Source organism: Bufo bufo, chromosome 5 (assembly GCF_905171765.1).
Source record: "Bufo bufo chromosome 5, aBufBuf1.1, whole genome shotgun sequence".
Taxonomy (NCBI): domain Eukaryota; kingdom Metazoa; phylum Chordata; class Amphibia; order Anura; family Bufonidae; genus Bufo; species Bufo bufo.
In genome coordinates, this window is record NC_053393.1 from 191,456,782 (window position 1) to 191,477,678 (window position 20,897).

General features: G+C 43.8%; 1 protein-coding gene across 1 annotated transcript; it reads right to left on the reverse strand.

The window, feature by feature from the left end:
* Positions 1 to 458: 458 nt before the first annotated feature.
* Positions 459 to 4,985, reverse strand: CBLN2 (cerebellin 2 precursor). Its single transcript, XM_040432396.1, has 4 exons — positions 4,908 to 4,985; positions 3,987 to 4,444; positions 2,515 to 2,634; positions 459 to 2,194 (listed from the first exon to the last, which is right to left on the reverse strand). The coding sequence occupies exons 2-4, from the start codon at positions 4,326 to 4,328 to the stop codon at positions 1,997 to 1,999; spliced, it is 660 nt and encodes a 219-aa protein (XP_040288330.1). The 5' UTR covers positions 4,329 to 4,444; positions 4,908 to 4,985; the 3' UTR covers positions 459 to 1,996.
* Between the last annotated feature and the right edge of the window lie 15,912 nt (positions 4,986 to 20,897).

Below are 20,897 nucleotides of genomic sequence, written 5' to 3' on the forward strand. Positions count from 1 at the left end.
GTGTGTATATATATATATATATATATATATATATATATATATATTACTTTTATTGGATCATTTATGCGCAGCAGTTTTAAAATGTAATGAACATTCGGCATAATTGTTCATTCAGTTATCTCATCTTTTTTTTAAATACGGATTTGATGGAAAAAACACATTTATTTAAAAAATGAGGTTAGAAATCTTAGGGTGACCATATACTGTATTATTATTACTCGCTGAATCTCTCAAGTTCTTCTAAACGAGCTTACTAAATTGCGAACATAAATTTTAAAATGTATTATTAAAGTATTGCAACAGGGTGAATGAATTTAGCACATCATCAAATAGATGTTAAGAAGAGATTAAATGAAATTGCCTCTCCTGCCTATAGTTCTAGGCCCTGCAATGTTGGCTCCCCCCACCCCCAAAAAAAAAAAAAAAAAAAAAAAAGGCTTTTAGAGTAATATCCTGTATAAAACAAATGTCATAGATACAACATTTTTATTGATCTCCAAATCTATACAATGAAATATGCAAGAGGCTTTCAGCTTTGTGGTTCATAGGATTTGAATATGAGCTGTCATATAGAAATAAGAAACAGAGCAGTAGCTGTCCTGAATATGTATGACAAATGAAGCCCATTAATATATGTTTTGTATATTAAGGATTCTTCTCCTGCTAAGGGTTATATAGTCACATCATAGGGTGCTGTTTGTGCTCCATACAAGGGCAAGGAGGATAATTCAATATAATAGGATCAGTACAATAATAATACAGTTGTAACCATTTAATTAAATGGCTATACAGATGTACTGTATCTAGGGCATATTTTCCTTTAAGGATATATAAGGCAAAGCCTTGTCATCTTCTAGTAGGAGCAAAGACTTCTGGGAGTCTGACTCCTCACTCTTGGAGGGTCTACTTAGGCATGCCAACAGGAGACTAACATTTAACCCTAGCTCATCTTTTTAGATCGCAAATGACTGCAGCTAGCACCTTTGGGGTGTCATTTTGGACAGTAATTTGAACATATTCAAGGGTGCTAGCGAATTGAGGTCAGACAGGAAGAAGTAGTGATGTTCTTTCTAGTGGTGTGGAATGATTTACGCCTCCCCAAGGAATAGGAATTATCGGGAGGGGCAGCTTGTGCGCTGTCCAGTCTGGCGGGGCTGAAATTCTCAGAAGTCGGAGGTGATAGCAGTCCCCTGGACGGTGCCCTGCGGTAGTGCTGAACTAGTCAGCTCTGTGTGGAGGAGACCCCTGACAAAGGAGCGCCTAAGCGCTGTCCACCTGTTCCAGAAAGTCTCAGAGTGTGCACTCAAGCAAAGACTTGGAAAGAAGACAGCTTTAATGGATAAGCTTTACTTTTCTTTACAGCTATATACTTTTTTTTTTGTATTGTTGAACCTAATTTACATCTCAGCACCCTGAAAAGAAAAATAATATGTATATATATATATATATATCTATCAAGAAATACACAAACAACACCAAACAAAATAGATAATTCCAATCGTGCAAATGTCGCTTGTTTGTATAAAGCACTTCTTGACACAGTCATGTCCAGAAATCCAAAAGAAATATACATTACTGAGACTCAAGCCATTCGTTTCTTAAGGCTATACAAACACTAAAAGAAGCATTGCAAGGACACGGATTTGGAATCTTCTCTTGGTGATGCCTCCTATCAACTCTTGTGGGTCCGCGTATTTGTCTCAGAACAACAACAAAAAAAAAGTCAATGGTCCCCAACAATAAATTCCGATATTGACTTTACAATCACAGGTACAAATTGCTCAGGTCGATAATTTCATTTATCCTAAAGATCACTGTCGTCTAAAACTAATTAGAGGCGCAGTTTCCCAAGGAAATGTCAATATCATAGTTTATATGTTACCTAGAAGAGAATTCTGTTCTTCTACAGAGACAATCTGGGAGGGATGTTGGAGATAAGGTCTTGTTCCACCACATTAATGGTTGGATGAACTGTCCAATCTGTCTTGCTCTCTCCTTATAATGGAAATACTAAAAAGCCAGAGAAGGTCGAATATTTCCAGCCTCCCATGAGGTTGCCCCTATCCAGTCTTAGGTGGACTTTATCAGATCTCTCCATGTGCAGAAGCACCCCATTACTGGCCGCTTCTCTGGTAACATCCTGATCCCCAGCAAACGCGGAAATTACCGGGTAGTTATTCTGCATTAGACTTACCTGGAAGGGAAAACAAAGGATAAAACAGCCTAATTTATGGAAATCTGTCATGAGACATAAGATCAACTTATTATCTATTGCACATCATCAGCCATTTGACTATAGGGTTATCAGAGGACATTTGCAATATCTATTCTTGTATCGCATACCCCCCATTACTTGGTATACAAATACTACATCTATAACTGTGCCCCCTTTTTACATCAAGGTGGGTAGGTAGCCTTAATAAAAGAGGACGATTTCGGGCACTTTGTTATTATGTCCTAGGTAGCACATTATAAAAAGGTGGGTTCTGGTAAGTACAGCATGAGGTCACTCACCTGGATAGTCTGTCTGTTGTACACTTTGACCACATGAAAACTGAAGCTATAGATGCCTTTCCTTGGCGCTACAAAAGCACTGGATGCAAGGTCAAAATGGTTCCCAATATTTACTAGCACCTAGAAGAAGGTGAAGACATAAGTTGTAAATCACCATAGTACCTTATGGTGTGAAATAACAACACAGTGACAGCAGCTAGCGCCTTTATAAATCACACTTGGTGTGAAGGCTACTCATGGAAGGTTTCATGGTGCTTTTGTAGAAGTCAATCAATCTCCTGGTCTACAATGAAGTGGAAAACCAAGGTGAAACAACAGATTGGCAGTATATTACAGTAACAGTTGCTAAAATAAGCGTATAGAGATATAAGGGGTGATAGATGGCAGGATCAGGGCTAGTAGTTCCCATCTATCAATTAACAAGCTGAAAAGCATAAACCACATCTACAAGATTTCTGCTACATCACAGGTCGGCTGTAGGGTTTGGAATAAGTTCGGCTATTTTATATTGAGACATGGATTCCATTCTGACCCTTAATCATAGAGTAAATGTTGAGAATATGAAGTTAAATTATATTATGCCCTCGATTTCTTATGTGCCCAAACACAAGAAGACATTCGAGGTGTTGGACAATTCTTACTTTGAAGGTAAACCTTAAGACAATGGATGTAGGTTTCTCATGCGTCTTCTGAAAGGTAGGTTTAGGTCTCTATTTTAGTTGGACCCGGATTACATACATCAGATTAAATAGTTCTGATACTTTGGTTCCACTGTCCAGCTGGATATGAAGATGAATTATTCTAGGATGCCCTATCCTCCTTAATAGAGAAGTGATCGTGCTGTATATAACATTGTCTGGATGCCTATGCATGGTTAATATAAAAGAAATGCATTTAGGAGAATATGGCTGCATACAAGCTTGGAGATGAAAGTAAGGACACTCTTAGGTGGGAGATGTCAAATTTGCTAAGCAAATGCTACAGAAACCGCATTTACTGACATTTACTGACAATTCACATAACAGTGTCATTCACTGCAATGGTTTCCCTGCACATTATATCTCAAGAACAGATCGGCTCTCATCTATTCCGTGCCTCCTCAACCTGAAGAGCACGGGGTAAAGTGCAGATTTCAAAGGAGACATCGCTGGAAGACAAGTAAACTTTGTGAAAGTCATAGATGAGCCATCAACTTGTCAGGATGGAAATTGTGGGCTGGGTAGCCTGTCATGGCTTTCCGCACCTCTCCAGTGTCTTATCTACTGCACAGAACCTGCCATGTGCCCCAGGCACCATGAGATTGTAGAGGAACTGGGCATGAAAGATGTCTTATCAATGGGACACTCATTCATTAATGGCCAAATCACAGGACAAGCGTCGGGCGTCTGACCTACTCATAGCACAGTCTAAAGATATAAACTCTCGAGACAGGATCACAGTACTCTATATATATATATTATAATATGATATACCTGATCAAAATAGATCGTCATGGTGCGGTTACTCATCTCAGAGGGCTCATGGTTGGTGTTCCTAATAGCAGAAAAAGCCACCTTGGCACTTCCAGAACGCACTGATATACCCAGAGACGAAGTAATTGCTCCATCTGAAGACGGGTTGGAATCACAGACCACCAGGCACTTTCCTTCCAGCACGATGGGTTCCGTGTCATTCTGGGCGCTGACTGTAGGTGGCGCCAGCAGCATCAGCACCATGGACAGCAGCACTTTAGCAACTCTCAGGAAGCCCTGTTCCCACATCAGAGGTTTCGCCGCAGCTCTTCTCTCTCCTGCGGCATTGCCCCATAGATCCATCCTGCCACAGCAATCAGCTGGCACTCCAGAAGATGCTCTTGTCTCAGGCGTTCTTGATGTTCCTACTGCCCCTCCTTGCTTCAGTTCTCCTCTTCAGATTTCTTTTTGCGCTGAACCTTGAAATAAAAGTACATTTTCTTTTCAATACAGAAAACTTGTTTCAATGTCAGGTGTTCCCTATCCCTATCCTGCTTGCCAGGTGACATCAGCTTTTCTAGGAGACATCCCTGGTCAGTAGGAGCACACTCCAGCTTTCATGAGCTTACAGAAGGTGCAAGAGTCTCATAAAAGATAACGGACACACCAGACCCTTTCCTAGCTGATTAACTTTCCAGATCCTTGCTCCAGTGACCTGATTTAAAGACCGGTGACACTAGATGTCCTCTGCTGTCTATGACCAGGAAGGCAAATCAATAACTCCAAAGAATCACTGTCCCAAACTAACACCCATCCATCCCTTGTGAAGAAACCTATCTCTGAAGCTTCCAAAAGGCTGCCTAGGTCTAGGACATCCTTAATATGTCACATTTTGAACTTCAGGGGGTTGTCCCCAAATGTAATAATGAAGAGAACAATTACCTGGAAGGTCCATGGTGTGACAGCAGCAATCAGGCTGGCTCCTTGCTTGCCTATGAACTTGTATTGCTTAGACACAAGGAGCTGAGCTTGTGCTGGCAAACACACAGGAAAACAGGAGTCGCCTCATTCTCGCCCGCCCATCGCTAATAGTCTCTGTCTCCCTCCTCTCTCTCTATCTCCTTCTCCCTCCCTAGACTTACTTTACATAGCTGTCATTTCTTCTCCCACTCTTTTCCCCCCTCATTGCAGGAGTTCATGCTTTTTAATTTTTTTTTCTCTTTTTCTGCCTTGCACATCTTATCTTATCCTCCTCACATTCACATGGTCACTTATTATCATCCAATTTCCAGTAGGGAGCTAGTCACTGTGGTGTGAGCAGCACCAGTCCTATTGTTTAGCCCACCACTAGCATTAGAAGGTTACTGATCAAATAAAGGGTCATCATGGCAATTATAGACAGGGAATATCAGTGCTTTGGGGACATGTCCAGCTTTTTTCCCCACTCTGGCAAGGTTTAGGAAATGCTGTTGTTCACAAGCACAATGCTTCATTGTTCGTTTTGGCAAATGACTTATTTATAAAGACTATTGAACCTTCTGTTACTTCCCAATTAAATGGAAAAGCTGCGTAAGGCTGACTCATTGGCGGTTTAGTGGCGACACCTAGTGGTAGAAAGGGGTAAGCCCCGTTTAATGTTCCTCTTGGTATTTGTGTGGGGCAGCTCTAATCCTTAATTAAGTCTTATCCCCATTGCGAAGCGAGCCCCTGCCATTCTGATGTATGCTGCAGTCAGTCCTGCCAGCAGTTAGAAGAGTCTGTAGGTCTCACCTACCACAGCAGGAAGTATCAGCTGCTCTGTGCCAAATGAATGTCAGCCCATATAGTATTTAAGAGCTGGAACAACAGACCTAGGAGAGGCTGTCAGTCCTTGAGTAAACAGCCCAGCAGTCATCTTCAGAAAATCCTCATCACTCTTACTAGCTGCTGCAAACAAGGAGAAATAGGAGACTTGGAAGAAGGGGACATGATGGGCACAAGGATTTGGCCATGGTCTGGAAAGCCTTATGCATCTGAACATTTATACTTCAATCAGAAGGAAGGATTGCCTGAAACTGTTCCCCATTTAACACTAACTTTGCCAGGTGTTCTGCTAAACATTGTGATTGTAGGGACACATGAATGCAAGGAGATAGCATTTTCCAATGAAAACATTCGATTTGGTAAAAACAAGTCACTATTTTCAATAGATCGTGGCTCTGACCCATCTCCTAATCGGATGGATCAGCAGAGGGACATCCCCTTTAAAATGAATTATTTGAAGTTGTAGTATACCCTTCACTGAACTCTCTCACTTTTAAGGGTCCATTCACACGTCCGTAGTGTATTGCAGTGTTTCCCAACCAGTGTGCCTCCAGCTGTTGCAAAACTACATCTCCCAGCATGCCCGCACAGCCAAATGCAGTCGGGCATGCTGGGAGTTGTAGTTTTGCAACAGCTGGAGGCACGCTGGTTGAGAAACACTGATGTATTGCATATCCGCAATACACCCGGCCGGCGCCCCCATAAAAATGCCTATTCTTGTCCGCGAATTGCGGAGAAGAATAGGACATGCTCTATTTTTTTCAGGAGCGCCGGACCGGAAGATCGGCGGCGGGCTCCGGAAATGCGGAGGCGGACAGCAGACGGTGTGCTGTCCGCATCCATTCCGTCCCCATAGAGAATGACTGGGTCAACACCCGTTCCGCACAATTGCGGAACGGATGCGGACCACAATTGCGGACGTGTGAATGGAGCCTTAAAAGGAATATCTCATCAGAGAACGACCTGTCATTTAAATCACATTTTAGGTTAAACGCATCTTTAAGAATATTTGGTGATTTAAGAAAAAAATGTTTATGTCAATATTTACACTGAAAATAAAAACCTTGCAGTTTTCACACTAGACCTAAATGCTTAATGGGGTTTTGTCACTTCAGAAAATAGCATATATGTAGAAAAAGTTAATATAAGGCACTTACTAGTGTGTTGTTATTACGGTATGCATATTGCCTCCTTTGCTGGCTGGATTAATTTTTTTACCACATTATACACTGCTCGTTTCCATGGTTACGACCACCCTGCAATCCATCAGTGGTGGCCGTGCTTGCACACTGTAGAAAAAAGCGACAGCCTATTTGCGATTCCATGGTCTCGGCCACCAGAGAGGCTGGCACTGGTTCCTATAGTGTGCAAGCACGGCCACCGCTGATGGATTGCAGTGTCGTCGTAACCATGGAAACCAGCATTGTATAATGTGATGGAAAAATTAATCCAGCCAGCAAAGGAAGCAATATGGACAATACATTAGTAAGTGCCTTGTATTAACCTTCTCTACTTAATAAATGCCACTAGCTGAAATGACACAACCCCTTTAAGGCTTCCGGTCTTTTGAGACTTCCATTGACCTCTATGGGAGAGCTTTCTAGGCATGCTTTGTGACCTGTGCAGAGGTCAGGAGGGAGAAGGTAAGCTGTGATATCACCTATTGTGAATTGTGGATCCTGTGTTAACTACACAAAGGTGATATCTGTCATTGTAAGGCCTCATGCACAAGACCGTTGTTTGCTTCCGTGTCCTTTCCGCCGATTTTAGCGGCGTTTCAGGTGCTGACCCATTCATTTCTATGGAGCCGTTGAAAATGCGGATAGTGCACCGTTTGCCATCCGTGTTCGTGATCCGTGGTTCCAGTCCGTCAAAAAAAAAACGGTTTGCGGACCCATTCAAGTAAATGGGACCGCAAAAAAATGCGGAGGCACACAAGATTGTCATCTGCGTCCGCCCGTCCGCGTCCGATTTTTTTCCTATTATTTGCATGGCAAACCTGTCTTAGACTTTTTTTTACATTCCTTTATGTCTGGTGATCCTCCAAAAATAAAGGAAGACACACGGAAACAAAAACGGAAACGGATCACGGAACAACGGAACCCCATTTTGCGGAACGGAACACAACAACGGTCGTGTGCATGAGGCCTAATGCTGTCTGTGGTGATAATGGTAATAGCTACTGAAAAGTTACCTGCACAGAACAGGAAATTATGACCTATTATTAGACCTAGTGGCCAGTGTGAAAATTGCAGGATTATATCATAAAAACTAAAAAAATAGATAGTGACCTGGAAAATGTAAAAAAATAAAAGAAACACAAAAATGTGATTTAAACAATAGGTCATTTTCTGATGACACATTCCCTTTCATTTCAGTCTAGCTACTTCATTCTGCCATTATGAGTTTGTTTTATTCCTGACCGAGTGTTGTCCTTTAATGTGGATTAAAAAGAAAGAAGATCTTCTTTAGTGTTGGGTATACAGGACCTCACTTCTCATTGATGATGCTAAATAAAAAATGAAAGCTTTCAGTCACCCTTTTGATGCAACTTAGAGTGACATTTTACGGATAGATTCTTCATGACACCCCTTCCTCATATGGGACACTTGGAAAAAAAACACATTGAAAACATTTACAATAAATCCGATAAAGTCATGCATAGCTGGATGAGATGTCAACTTGGTTTTATTACAGTATGTACCTGTGTGATGATATTTCACTGGCCTCTTGACAATTGGTTTTCATGGAAACGTCCTGTAGGAAACCCTGGGGGATTTTTGATGTGATCACACAGACATGTTTCATGGATGGGTTATGTCTAACTCGGCATCAATTTGCATGGATTAATGGTTTCTAAAGAAAACATCTCAAAGTAGATGTAGCAAGGCGGTTTTGCAAGGAAAACCAAAACCAAATAAGATGAATTCTTTGGTGCTTGTGCATCAGTGCATCTAGATATTTTATTTAAATTGTACTCAATGAGCTATGGTCTTGGAGATGTATTCACAGAAAGGTTCTCAGCATACAAATCATAAACTTATTTTCCCAGGCAAACAGAAGCATTGTCAACTGTGTTGAATAATTGTGACTTGAATGGGCGGTTCCAGCTTGTAGAGGACATTATTATGATGCAGTGCACAGGAACAGTTTTGTTTATATATATATATATATATATATATGTATATATATGTAAAGCTGAGTGTATGTGTGTGTGTGTCCGCTAAAGGAATCCGCACCGTTGCATTTACAATCACGGAATTTGGCACACAGGTACATCAGGTGTCCGGGAAGGTTTTAGACCAGGTCTCAGCTCTCTAGGACATACCGTTCCTGAGATTTTCCCAAAAAATGCAAATATGGTGCATTACGGTACATGACCTACATTAGCCAATAGAAGCCTGCAAGTCTTTCTCTTCATATCCCAACTGCCATACACACGGTGACGTGTCCCTTATAAGCTAAAAGAAGCTCGCAGGTCCTTAGTCTCCACATACACACAGTTTTACACCAAGTTTCCATAACAACCCAGCCATTTTTCTTCACTGCTGTAGGTCAGGGCGCTGTTGATGACATTGTTAAGGGATCGGAGTGCTATGGAGGCCATAGTTAAGGTGGCAGGTAGGGTGGCCACCCTCAAAAGACAGACTTAAAAACCCCACCCCTAGGTCTCACTAAACCACGCCCCTGATCCACTTAGGCCACGTCCCCCTCCCACTCCGCAGCCGACGGGTATTGAAAAAATGAAGGGAAAAATCAACTTCTGTCAGCTGCAGGGGTGGGAGGGAGGGTGACTTTTTCACTGCAGCTCATGCTCAGACAGCACAGTGCTGCTGTCTGAGAGTGAGCTGTTCAAAAGGACATCCCTGTGTCTGTCCCTGCGCCAGACGGAGGACAGGGAGCCTGAAAGCCGGAGTGTCTGGCCTAAAAACAGACTTCTGGCTACCCTAGGGACAGGCTGCTGTGGAGGTCACAGTTAAGGGGATGATCCGTTATGGAGGTCAGTGTTAAGGGGCAGATTGCTGTAGAGGCTACTGTTAAGGGGGCGTACTGTGGAGGTCACTAATAAAGGGTCAGACGCTATGGAGGTCACTGTGAGGGGGGCGGGATGCTATGGGGGTCACTGTTAAAGAGGCGGGCATTGTGGAGGTCTCTGTTAAGGGGGCAGGGAACGCTGGAGATCACAGTTAAGGGGACGGTCCGCTATGGAGGTCAGTGTTAAGGGGAAGGGTGCTGTAGAGGTCACTGTTAAGGGGGTGGGGTGTTGTGGAAGTCACATTTTAAGGGAATGGAGCTCTGTGGAGGTCACTGTTAAAGGGGCGGGTTATTGTGGAAATCAGTGTTAACGAGACAGGGTACTGTGGAGGTCACTAATAAAGTAGCGGTCAATGTTAAAGGGGAGGGAACTGTGGATGTTACTGTTAACGGGGCAGGTCACTGTGGAGGTCACTGTTAAGGGAGGAGGGGACTGTGAAGGCCACTATTAAAGGGGCAAAGGGGTACTGTAAGTTCACTGTTAAGGCAGCGGGGTACTGTGAGGTCACTTTTAAAGGAGCGTGGTACAGTGGAGGTAACTGTTAAGGGAGCGGGGTACTGTGGCAGTCACTGTTAAAGGGGAAATCGCTGTGGAGGTATCTGTTAAGGGGGCCGGGAATGGTGTAGGTCAGTAAAGGTGACTGTAACCTATGGTCAGTGTTAAGGGACAGGTGCTGTAGAGATCACTGTTAGGCCTCATGCACACGACCGTTGTGTGCCCCCGTGGCCGTTGTTCCGTTTGACGTGATTTTCTGCGGTCCCATTGACTTTCAATGGGTCCGTTGAAAACTCGGCTACTGCACCGTTTTGTCACCCGTGCCCGTGACCCGTGTTTCCTGCCGTGAAAAAAATATAACCTGTCCTATTTTTTTCACGGTCAACGGTTCGCGGACCCATTCAAGTCAAAGGGGCCGTGAAAAATCACGGATGCACACAAGATTATCAGCCGCGTCCGTGATCCGTGTCCGTGATCCGTGTCCGTTTTCCCTATCATTTTCAATGCAAACTTGTCTTAGTTTTTTTCTTCACTTTTCATGTCCGTGGATCCTCCAAAAATCAAGGAAGACCCACGGACGAAAACACGGTCATAGATCACGGACCAACGGAACCCCGTTTTGCGGACCGTGAAAAAATACTGTCGTGTGCATGAGGCCTTAAGGGGGCAGGTCCCTGTGGAGGTCACTGTCAAGGGGGTGGGGGGCTGTGGAACTCACTGTTAAAGAAGCAGGCTGCTGTAAAGGTCAAAGATAAGGGGGTGGGCTGCTGTGGAGGTCCCATTTTAAGGAGACGGGGCACTGTGGGGGGGGGGTCAGTGTTAAGAGTAGGGGCTGTGGAGGTTGCTGTTAAGGGGACGGGGTGCTGTAGATGTCACTGTTATAGTGGATACCGTCGATATCTTTTAACGACACACACAAACATTAAATTAAATAGATTAAATATACCCGTGCAAAGCCGGGTCCTTCCACTAGTGTATATATACAGTACAGACCAAAAGTTTGGACACAACTTCTCATTCAAAGAGTTTTCTTTATTTTCATGACTATGAAAATTGTAGATTCACACTGAAGGCATCAAAACTACGAATTAACACATGTGGAATTATATACATAACAAACAACTGTGAAACAACTGAAAATATGTCATATTCTAGGTTCTTCAAAGTAGCCACCTTTTGCTTTGATTACTGCTTTGCACACTCTTGGCATTCTCTTGATGAGCTTCAAGAGGTAGACCCCTGAAATGGTTTTCACTTCACAGGTGTGCCCTGTTAGGTTTAATAAGTGGGATTTCTTGCCTTATAAATGGGGTTGGGACCATCAGTTGCGTTGAGGAGAAGTCAGGTGGATACACAGCTGATAGTCCTACTGAATAGACTGTTAGAATTTGTATTATGGCAAGAAAAAAGCAGCTAAGTAAAGAAAATCGAGTGGCCATCATTACTTTAAGAAATGAAGGTCAGTCAGTCAGCTGAAAAATTGGGAAAACTTTGAAAGTAAGGGCTATTTGACCATGGGGTGCTGCGCCAGATGACCTGGCCTCCACAGTCACCGGACCTGAACCCAATCGAGATGGTTTGGGGTGAGCTTGACCGCAGAGTGAAGGCAAAAGGGCCAACAAGTGCTAAGCATCTGCGAAGCACGTGAACAGAATGAGTTAAAGGAGACAGTTAGAAGGCAGCAAGTGCAGCAATTGAACAGCTACCAATAACAGCAACAATCAAGGGCAACAATGTTATACAAATGTGTCAGAAGAAATAGACACTGAATAGCTAGTAGGCAGTATAGACAGCAACAGTGCCGCTACTAAAATCATAGTAGATGTAATGTACATATAGAAGTAGTTAGCAAAAAGACAGCAAGTGGTCCACTGAGGAAGGGAGAGTGAATCTACCCGTAACGCGTATGGTGAAACAAGTGATGTACCTGCATTGAAAAGCCTCCGATAATACTGTATGGCCATACAGAAGAAAATTTCTACAGTAAAGGATTAACTATTCTTATCATCAAAAGGTGCAACAAAGGAAATTGCGGAACAGAGTGGCAACTCCCACGATCTTTGGAACTCCCGCGAAATTTAAACCAGCTTGCTGTATGGAGCGACTGAATAAGCCGGCAAATATTTAAAGCTCCATTGAAGCAATAGGGAGACAGCAGACGCTAGACGGTAAGCCAAATATCGATTTAAAGTTTTCTTCGATTCAAAGCTCATATCGACCTTAAAAGGATATGCTATAAGAGACTTTTCACATTATCAGGATTCCTGTGGACACTTTATGAACATATTGCGCTCCCAGTGAATACACCTACAACATTTTCAGTGACATTCAGTTTCCCAAATTGGGATAGAGTGCTAGAAGATAATACTCCCTCTTTCCCAAATAACAGCATATACTTGAAGTTTTTTGGTGTGATATATATTATTGAATTTATCGACACTATTGAGTGGTATTGAATATTCTATCGAATATTTCAACATTGAATTTTCTACCATTCAATTTATCGAATATTTCTATTGAATATATAAACTCACCTAAAGAATTATTAGGAACACCATACTAATACGGTGTTGGACCCCCTTTTGCCTTCAGAACTGCCTTAATTCTACGTGGCATTGATTCAACAAGGTGCTGATAGCATTCTTTAGAAATGTTGGCCCATATTAATAGGATAGCATCTTGCAGTTGATGAAGATTTGAGGGATGCACATCCAGGGCACAAAGATCCCGTTCCACCACATCCCAAAGATGCTCTAATGGGTTGAGATCTGGTGACTGTGGGGGCCATTTTAGTACAGTAAACTCATTGTCATGTTCAAGAAACCAATTTGAAATGATTCGAGCTTTGTGACATGGTGCATTATCCTGCTGGAAGTAGCCATCAGAGGATGGATACATGTTCTCATTCTGTTTACGCCAAATTCGGACTCTACCATTTGAATGTCTCAACAGAAATCGAGACTCATCAGACCAGGCAACATTTTTCCAGTCTTCAACAGTCCAATTTTGGTGAGCTCGTGCAAATTGTAGCCTCTTTTTCCTATTTGTAGTGGAGATGAGTGGTACCCGGTGGGGTCTTCTGCTGTTGTAGCCCATCCGCCTCAAGGTTGTGCGTGTTGTGGCTTCACAAATGCTTTGCTGCATACCTCGGTTGTAACGAGTGGTTATTTCAGTCAACGTTGCTCTTCTATCAGCTTGAATCAGTCGGCCCATTCTCCTCTGACCTCTAGCATCCACAAGGCATTTTTGCCCACAGGACTGCCACATACTGGATGTTTTTCCCTTTTCACACCATTCTTTGTAAACCCTAGAAATGATTGTGCATGAAAATCCCAGTAACTGAGCAGATTGTGAAATAGTCAGACCGGCCCGTCTGGCACCAACAACCATGCCACGCTCAAAATTGCTTAAATCACCTTTCTTTCCCATTCTGACTTTCAGTTTGGAGTTCAGGAGATTGCCTTGACCAGGACCACCCGCCTAAATGCATTGAAGCAACTGTGATGTGATTGGTTGACTAGATAATTGCATTAATGAGAAATAGAACAGGTGTTCCTAATAATTCTTTAGGTGAGTGTATGTGACTGTAATGTTGTTGTCACAGCCAGACAGCTGAGAAGCGCTCACAGGAGCTTCTCAGATCCTCCTCCTTGAATTTCTTTGTTTTGGTTTAGTTTCTCATCTCGTTAGTCTATCTCAGCTGTCATGCTGTTGGACTGATTGCTACCCTTTAAATTCCTCCCCATAATGCAGTAGTGTGCGGCTGATACAACTTCCTGGAGTGTGTGTGCATGCTGTTCCCAGTACTCAGTCGTCACTCGTCTGCAAGATAAGTGCTGTTTATGTATTTATGATTTTGTCTTTTCTGGATCCAGGTGACCCTGACTCCCTCCGTGTCAGTGTAGGGAGCCGGTGGTCGTGTCCCCTCACTATTGTAGGGTCTTCAGGTAATAGATAGCCGAGGAACGTGGATATGCGCCCATCCACCTTTGGGGTGTTCGCATAGGCTGAGCAGTGAGGGAGAGCGGCAGGTCTATTGCAGGGGTCTCCCTTTGTTCCTTAGTTGTGGATCCAGAGAGACATTGTTTATATGGTATTGTCTTGTTTCCTGTACACCATCCGTGACATTATCAGCCGCCAAAACCGTCTCAAGCATGGATCCGGTTTCACTTTTGGCTGAACGCTTTCAGGGTCTTTCTTTGGAGGTAGCTGATCTCCGTAAGACTTTTTCTCAGTTTCAAGTGACCGGTTCAGCTTGCGTTCATGGAGTTTGTGCTGAGCCTAAGAAATCGCTCCCGGATACGTTCTCCGGGGGTAGTGAGAATTTTTTGCGTTTTAGAGAGGCTTGCAAACTCCATTTTCGCCTTCTTCCCCATTCTTCTGGTGATGAAGAACGGAGGGTGGGGATCATTCTATCGCTGCTCAGGGGTAACGCTCAGTCCTGGGCCTTTTCGCTGCCGGAGGGGGCACGGCCCCTTTGTTCAGTGGATGAATTCTTCTTAGCCCTGGGTCAGATATATGATGATCCGGATCGTATTGCTCTGGCTGAGTCTAGACTACGTCTGTTATGCCAGGGTAAACAATCCGCAGAGATATACTGTTCAGAATTTCGGATATGGGCAGCAGATATGGGTTGGAATGATGCTGCACTCCGAAGTCAATTTTGCTATGGTCTTTCAGAGGGATTGAAAGATGCATTTGCCTTTCATGAAAGACCTACCTCCTTGGATTCTGCTATGTCTCAGGCTGTTCGTATTGACAGGCGTCTTAGAGAGAGAGGAGAGATCTCTCCTTCCTGTCATACTCAGTCCCGGGACAGTGCAGCGGTCTCATTCTGTGCACAGGGGTCTCAGTCGCTGTCAGCCCCTTCTGAGCAGGAGTCCATGCAGCTGGGGTTGATTGCCTCTGACAATAGAAGATTCAGCCCGCAGGGGAGGGTTTGTTTTTGTTGTGGAGGTATAAATCATCTGGCAAATGTTTGTCCCTCTAAGAGATTCAGGCAGTTTTCTGGGAGTAATAAAGAGACAAAAAGGAAAAAATCTTAAAAAAATGTTCAGTCTGTTACTATTGGCAGGGTTGAGGCGGAAATTGAAGGTTTTCCGTTTGCTTGTAGTTCCCGTTTTGTCCTGCCTGCTAGGGTGGCGCTAGAGAGCAAGAGCATTTTTTGTGAGATTTTTGTGGATAGTGGAGCAGCTGTCAACCTCATTGATAATCAATTTGCAATAACTCATGGTTTCCAGGTATGCACTTTGGGAAAAGATATTCCTGTTTTTGCTATTGATTCAGCTCCACTTTCTCAGAAATCATTAAAGGGCATAGTTCACAATATCCGTTTAATTGTGAGTGATACTCATGTTGATGATGTGTCATGTTTCGTCCTTAGCGGTTTGCCTACTCCTCTAGTGTTGGGGCTACCCTGGCTCACTAAACATAACCCCACCATTGATTGGCAAGCGAGGCAAATAAATGGTTGGAATAACTTTTGCAGAGAGAATTGCCTCATAACATCTGTTTCTGAGGTTTCTACTAAGACTGTACCACCTTTCCTCTCTGAATTTTTGGATGTCTTCTCTGAGAGTGGAGTTCAGGGTTTGCCTCCGCACAGGGAGTATGATTGCCCTATTAATCTCATCCCAGGCGCCAAGCTGCCTAAATCTCGTTTATACAATCTCTCCCAACCTGAGAGGGTCGCTATGCGTGCTTATATCTCTGAGAGTCTGAGAAAAGGACACATACGATCCTCGAAGTCACCTGTAGCCGCTGTTTTTTTCTTTGTTAAGAAAAAAGATGGTTCTTTAAGACCTTGTCTGGATTTCAGGGAGCTGAACAGTATCACTATTCGTGATCCTTATCCGCTTCCTCTGATCCCGGACCTGTTTAACCAGGTTGTTGGGGCTAAAGTCTTTTCCAAATTAGACCTAAGAGGGGCATACAACCTGGTTAGGGTCAGAGAAGGAGACGAATGGAAGACGGCTTTCAATACCCCTGAGGGCCATTTTGAGAATTTAGTTATGCCTTTTGGTTTGATGAATGCCCCAGCCGTTTTTCAGCATTTCGTCAACAGCATTTTTTATCATTTAATGGGAAAATTTGTATTAGTGTATTTGGATGACATTTAGATTTTTTCTCCTGATTTCAAGACTCATAAGGAACACTTACGTCAGGTCTTGCTCATCCTGCGGGAGAATAAATTATACGCGAAACTGGAAAAATGTGTGTTTGCGGTTCCAGAAATCCAATTTCTGGGGTTTCTTGTCTCCGCTTCTGGTTTTCGCATGGACCCCGAGAAGGTCCGCGCTGTGCTTAAGTGGGAGCTTCCTGAGAATCAGAAGGCGCTGATGCATTTTTTGGGCTTTGCCAATTATTACAGGAAATTTATTTTGAATTATTCCTCTGTTGTTAAACCACTCACTGATATGACCAGAAAGGGGGTAGATTTTTCTTCCTGGTCGGTAGAGGCGCGTAAGGCCTTTTCTAATATCAAGGAGAGTTTTGCTTCCGCTCCCATCCTAGTACAACCTGATATTTCTTTACCCTTCATAGTTGAGGTTGATGCTTCTGAGGTAGGGGTGGGTGCGGTCTTGTCTCAGGGTTCCTCTCCTGCCAAATGGCAACCGTGTGCCTTTTTCTCAAAGAAACTCTCCTCCGCAGAGAGAAATTATGATGTGGGAGATAGGGAATTGTTGGCCATCAAGTTGGCTTTTGAGGAATGGCGCCATTGGCTAGAGGGAGCCAGACACCCTATTACCGTGTTTACTGACCATAAAAATCTGGCCTACTTGGAGTCAGCCAAGCGTCTGAACCCGAGACAGGCCAGATGGTCTTTGTTCTTTTCAAGGTTTAATTTTGTTGTTACGTTCCGCCCTGGGGTTAAGAATGTGAAGGCCGATGCCCTGTCACGTTGTTTTCCGGGAGGTGGGAATTTTGAAGACCCGGGTCCCATTTTGGCTGAAGGTGTGGTGGTCTCTGCTCTTTTTCCTGAATTGGAGGCAGGGGTGCAGGCAGCCCAGTCAGAAGCTCCTGATCTTTGTCCTCCTGGGAGGTTGTTTGTGCCTCTCGCTTTGAGACACAAGATTTTTAAAGAACACCACGACACGGTCCTTGCTGGGCACCCGGGGGCAAGAGCCACACTGGATCTCATCGCTCGGAGATTCTGGTGGCCTGCGCTTCGTAAGTCGGTTGAGGGTTTTGTGGCAGCTTGCGAGACTTGCGCTCGTGCCAAGGTCCCTCATTCACGGCCATCAGGTCCTCTCCTTCCTTTGCCCATTCCTTCCCGTTCTTGGACACATCTGTCCATGGACTTCATAACGGACTTGCCTCGTTCCTCGGGGAAGTCTGTGATTCTGGTGGCGGTGGACCGTTTTAGCAAAATGGTGCATTTTATCCCTTTTCCTGGTTTGCCCAATGCTAAGACGCTGGCGCAGGCATTTATTGACCACATTGTCAAATTGCATGGGATTCCTTCAGACATAGTCTCTGATAGGGGCACGCAGTTTGTTTCCAGATTCTGGAAGGCTTTCTGTTCTCGCTTGGGGGTTCGGTTGTCATTCTCTTCTGCTTTCCATCCGCAGTCGAATGGCCAGACAGAGCGCGTCAATCAGAATCTGGAGACATATCTGCGCTGTTTTGTGGCAGAGAATCAGGAGGATTGGTGTTCTTTTTTGTCCCTTGCTGAGTTTGCTTTAAATAACCATCGTCAGGAGTCCTCTGATAAGTCACCATTTTTTGGTGCATATGGGTTCCATCCGCAGTTTGGGACTTTCTCGGGAGAGTGCTCTTCTGGTTTGCCTGATGAGGACAGATTCTCCTCGTCTTTGTCATCTATTTGGCAAAAGATTCAGGATAATCTAAAGAGCATGAGTGAGAGATATAAGCGTGTGGCGGATAAGAGACGTGTGCCTGGTCCGGACCTGAATGTTGGTGATCTGGTGTGGTTTTCTACCAAGAATATCAAATTGAAGGTTCCCTCCTGGAAGTTGGGTCCTAGGTTTATTGGGCCTTACAAGATCCTGTCTGTCATCAATCCTGTTGCCTACCGTCTTGATCTTCCTCAGACTTGGAAGATCCATAATGTTTTTCATAAGTCCTTATTGAAACCTTATGTTCAACCTATTGTACCCTCGCCTTTGCCTCCTCCTCCGATTATGGTTGATGGGAATCTTGAATTTCAGGTCTCTAGGATTGTGGATTCTCGTCTTGTCCGCGGTTCCCTCCAATACCTCGTTCATTGGGAGGGTTATGGTCCTGAGGAGAGGATGTGGGTCCCAGTGACGGACATTAAGGCCTCTCGTCTCATCAGGGCCTTCCATAGGTCCCATCCTGAGAAGGTGGGCTCTGAGTGTCCGGAGTCCACTCCTAGAGGGAGGGGTACTGTCACAGCCAGACAGCTGAGAAGCGCTCACAGGAGCTTCTCAGATCCTCCTCCTTGAATTTCTTTGTTTTGGTTTAGTTTCTCATCTCGTTAGTCTATCTCAGCTGTCATGCTGTTGGACTGATTGCTACCCTTTAAATTCCTCCCCATAATGCAGTAGTGTGCGGCTGATACAACTTCCTGGAGTGTGTGTGCATGCTGTTCCCAGTTCTCAGTCGTCACTCGTCTGCAAGATAAGTGCTGTTTATGTATTTATGATTTTGTCTTTTCTGGATCCAGGTGACCCTGACTCCCTCCGTGTCAGTGTAGGGAGCCGGTGGTCGTGTCCCCTCACTATTGTAGGGTCTTCAGGTAATAGATAGCCGAGGAACGTGGATATGTGCCCATCCACCTTTGGGGTGTTCGCATAGGCTGAGCAGTGAGGGAGAGCGGCAGGTCTATTGCAGGGGTCTCCGTTTGTTCCTTAGTTGTGGATCCAGAGAGACATTGTTTATATGGTATTGTCTTGTTTCCTGTACACCATCCGTGACAGTTGTATATTATTGCTACATTGTTATAAATTTTATTACTTGTATTTTATGGGGATTTAATGAATATTTTCTGCATATGTCAATCTGGTTGCCAAGTGTATGAGTGCTCGCTCATTTTCCTATTACTACATTTGCCTTTTAAGAGAGGGTGGGGTGATTCCCTCTATATGAGCTTGCAGCACCATACCTTAACTACTTGCTAGTGAGCCACCACAACCTACCACTATTTTTTGTAATGAAAATGTGAAGACAAAATTTTGCCTGGACATCATTATTCAGACCCTTTACTATGACACTTGAAATTTAGCTCTGGGGGCCTCCTATTTCTCTTGATAATTTTTTTAATGTTTCTTGATTGGAGTCCACTTGTGGTAAATTCAGCTGGACATGATTTGGAGAGATAAACCCCTTTCTATATAAGGTTTCACAGCTGACAATGCATTTCAGAGCAAAAACCAAGCCATGAGGAGGAAAGAACTGCCTGTAGAGCTCAGAGACAGGAGTAAGTTGAGAAGAGTACAAAACATTTCTGTGGCACTGAAAGTTCTCAAGAGCACAGTAACCTCTATAATCAGAACTCTTCCTAAAGCTGGCTTCTACTACCAAACTAAGTAATCAGGGGAAAAGGGCCTTTGGTAAAAAGGGCAGTAAGATCCCAATGGTCACTCTGACTGAGCTCCAAAGATCCTGTGTGCAGATGGGAGAAATTTCCCAAAGGTCAGCCATCACTGCAATATTCCATCAATCTGGGCTTTATGCCCATAAGCCTCTCATCATTAAAAGAGACATTAAAGTTTTTCAAAAAGTACATAAAGCACTTTCAGACTGGAAGAACCAAGATTCTCTGGTCTGATGAAACCAAAGTTGAACTTTTTGGCTTCAATTCTAAGGCTCTTGTTTGGAGGAAACCAGGCAGTACCCAATACCATTCCTACGATGAAGCATGGTGGTGGTAGTATCATGTTGTGGGGTATTATTTTTCAGCAGCTGGGACAGGGAACCTGATCAGAAATAAAAAAAAGCTGAATGGCGCAAAGTTGGGACAAAGGTTTACCTTCCAGCAAGACAATGACCCTAAGCACACAGCCAAGGCAACACTGCAGTGATTTAGGGGCCGCTCTGTGAATGTCCTTGAGTGGCCTAGTCAGAGCCCTGGCTTGAATGCAATCAAATATGTCTGGAGAGACCTGAAAATGGTTGTCTACCAACAGTCCCCATTCAGTCCGACAGAGCTTGAGAGGATATGCAAAGAAGAAAAGCAGAAACTCCCCAAACTAGATACGGTATACAAAACTTCTGACATCATACTCAAGAAGATTAGAAGCTGTAATCGCTGTTGCAGGTGCTTCAACTAAGTACTTAGTAAAAGGTCTGAATAATTATGTACATTTTCCTTTTCAACAAATTAGCAAGAGTTTAATCATTCAGTTTTCACTTTGTGATTATGGGGTACTGAATGGGGTGTTCGGTCGAGTATAATGGAAGTCAATAGGAGAACCCAAGCATTTAACCAAGTACCCTCTGCTCTGAAAATGCCTGGTTCATAGGAAAATGTCAGAAATTGATGGAAACACCACTGAAATGGTTCTGGAACAGCAAGGGGAGGGTGTCTGGATGCATCTTGTACTCGCAGGTCACTGCTGGGAACGATGTTGTCTGAATAGTACGCCACTTTTACAGAATGACAATATTACGCA

Coding starts and splice junctions, on each gene's coding strand:
- CBLN2 (XM_040432396.1), bottom strand. CDS start 4,328: ATGGATCTATGGGGCAATGCCGCAGGAGAGAGAAGAGCTGCGGCGAAA. Junction 2,635..3,986: donor TGACGATCTATTTTGATCAG/GTATATCATATT, acceptor ACCTTCTTCTAG/GTGCTAGTAAATATTGGGAA. Junction 2,195..2,514: donor ACAACAGACAGACTATCCAG/GTGAGTGACCTC, acceptor TTTCCCTTCCAG/GTAAGTCTAATGCAGAATAA.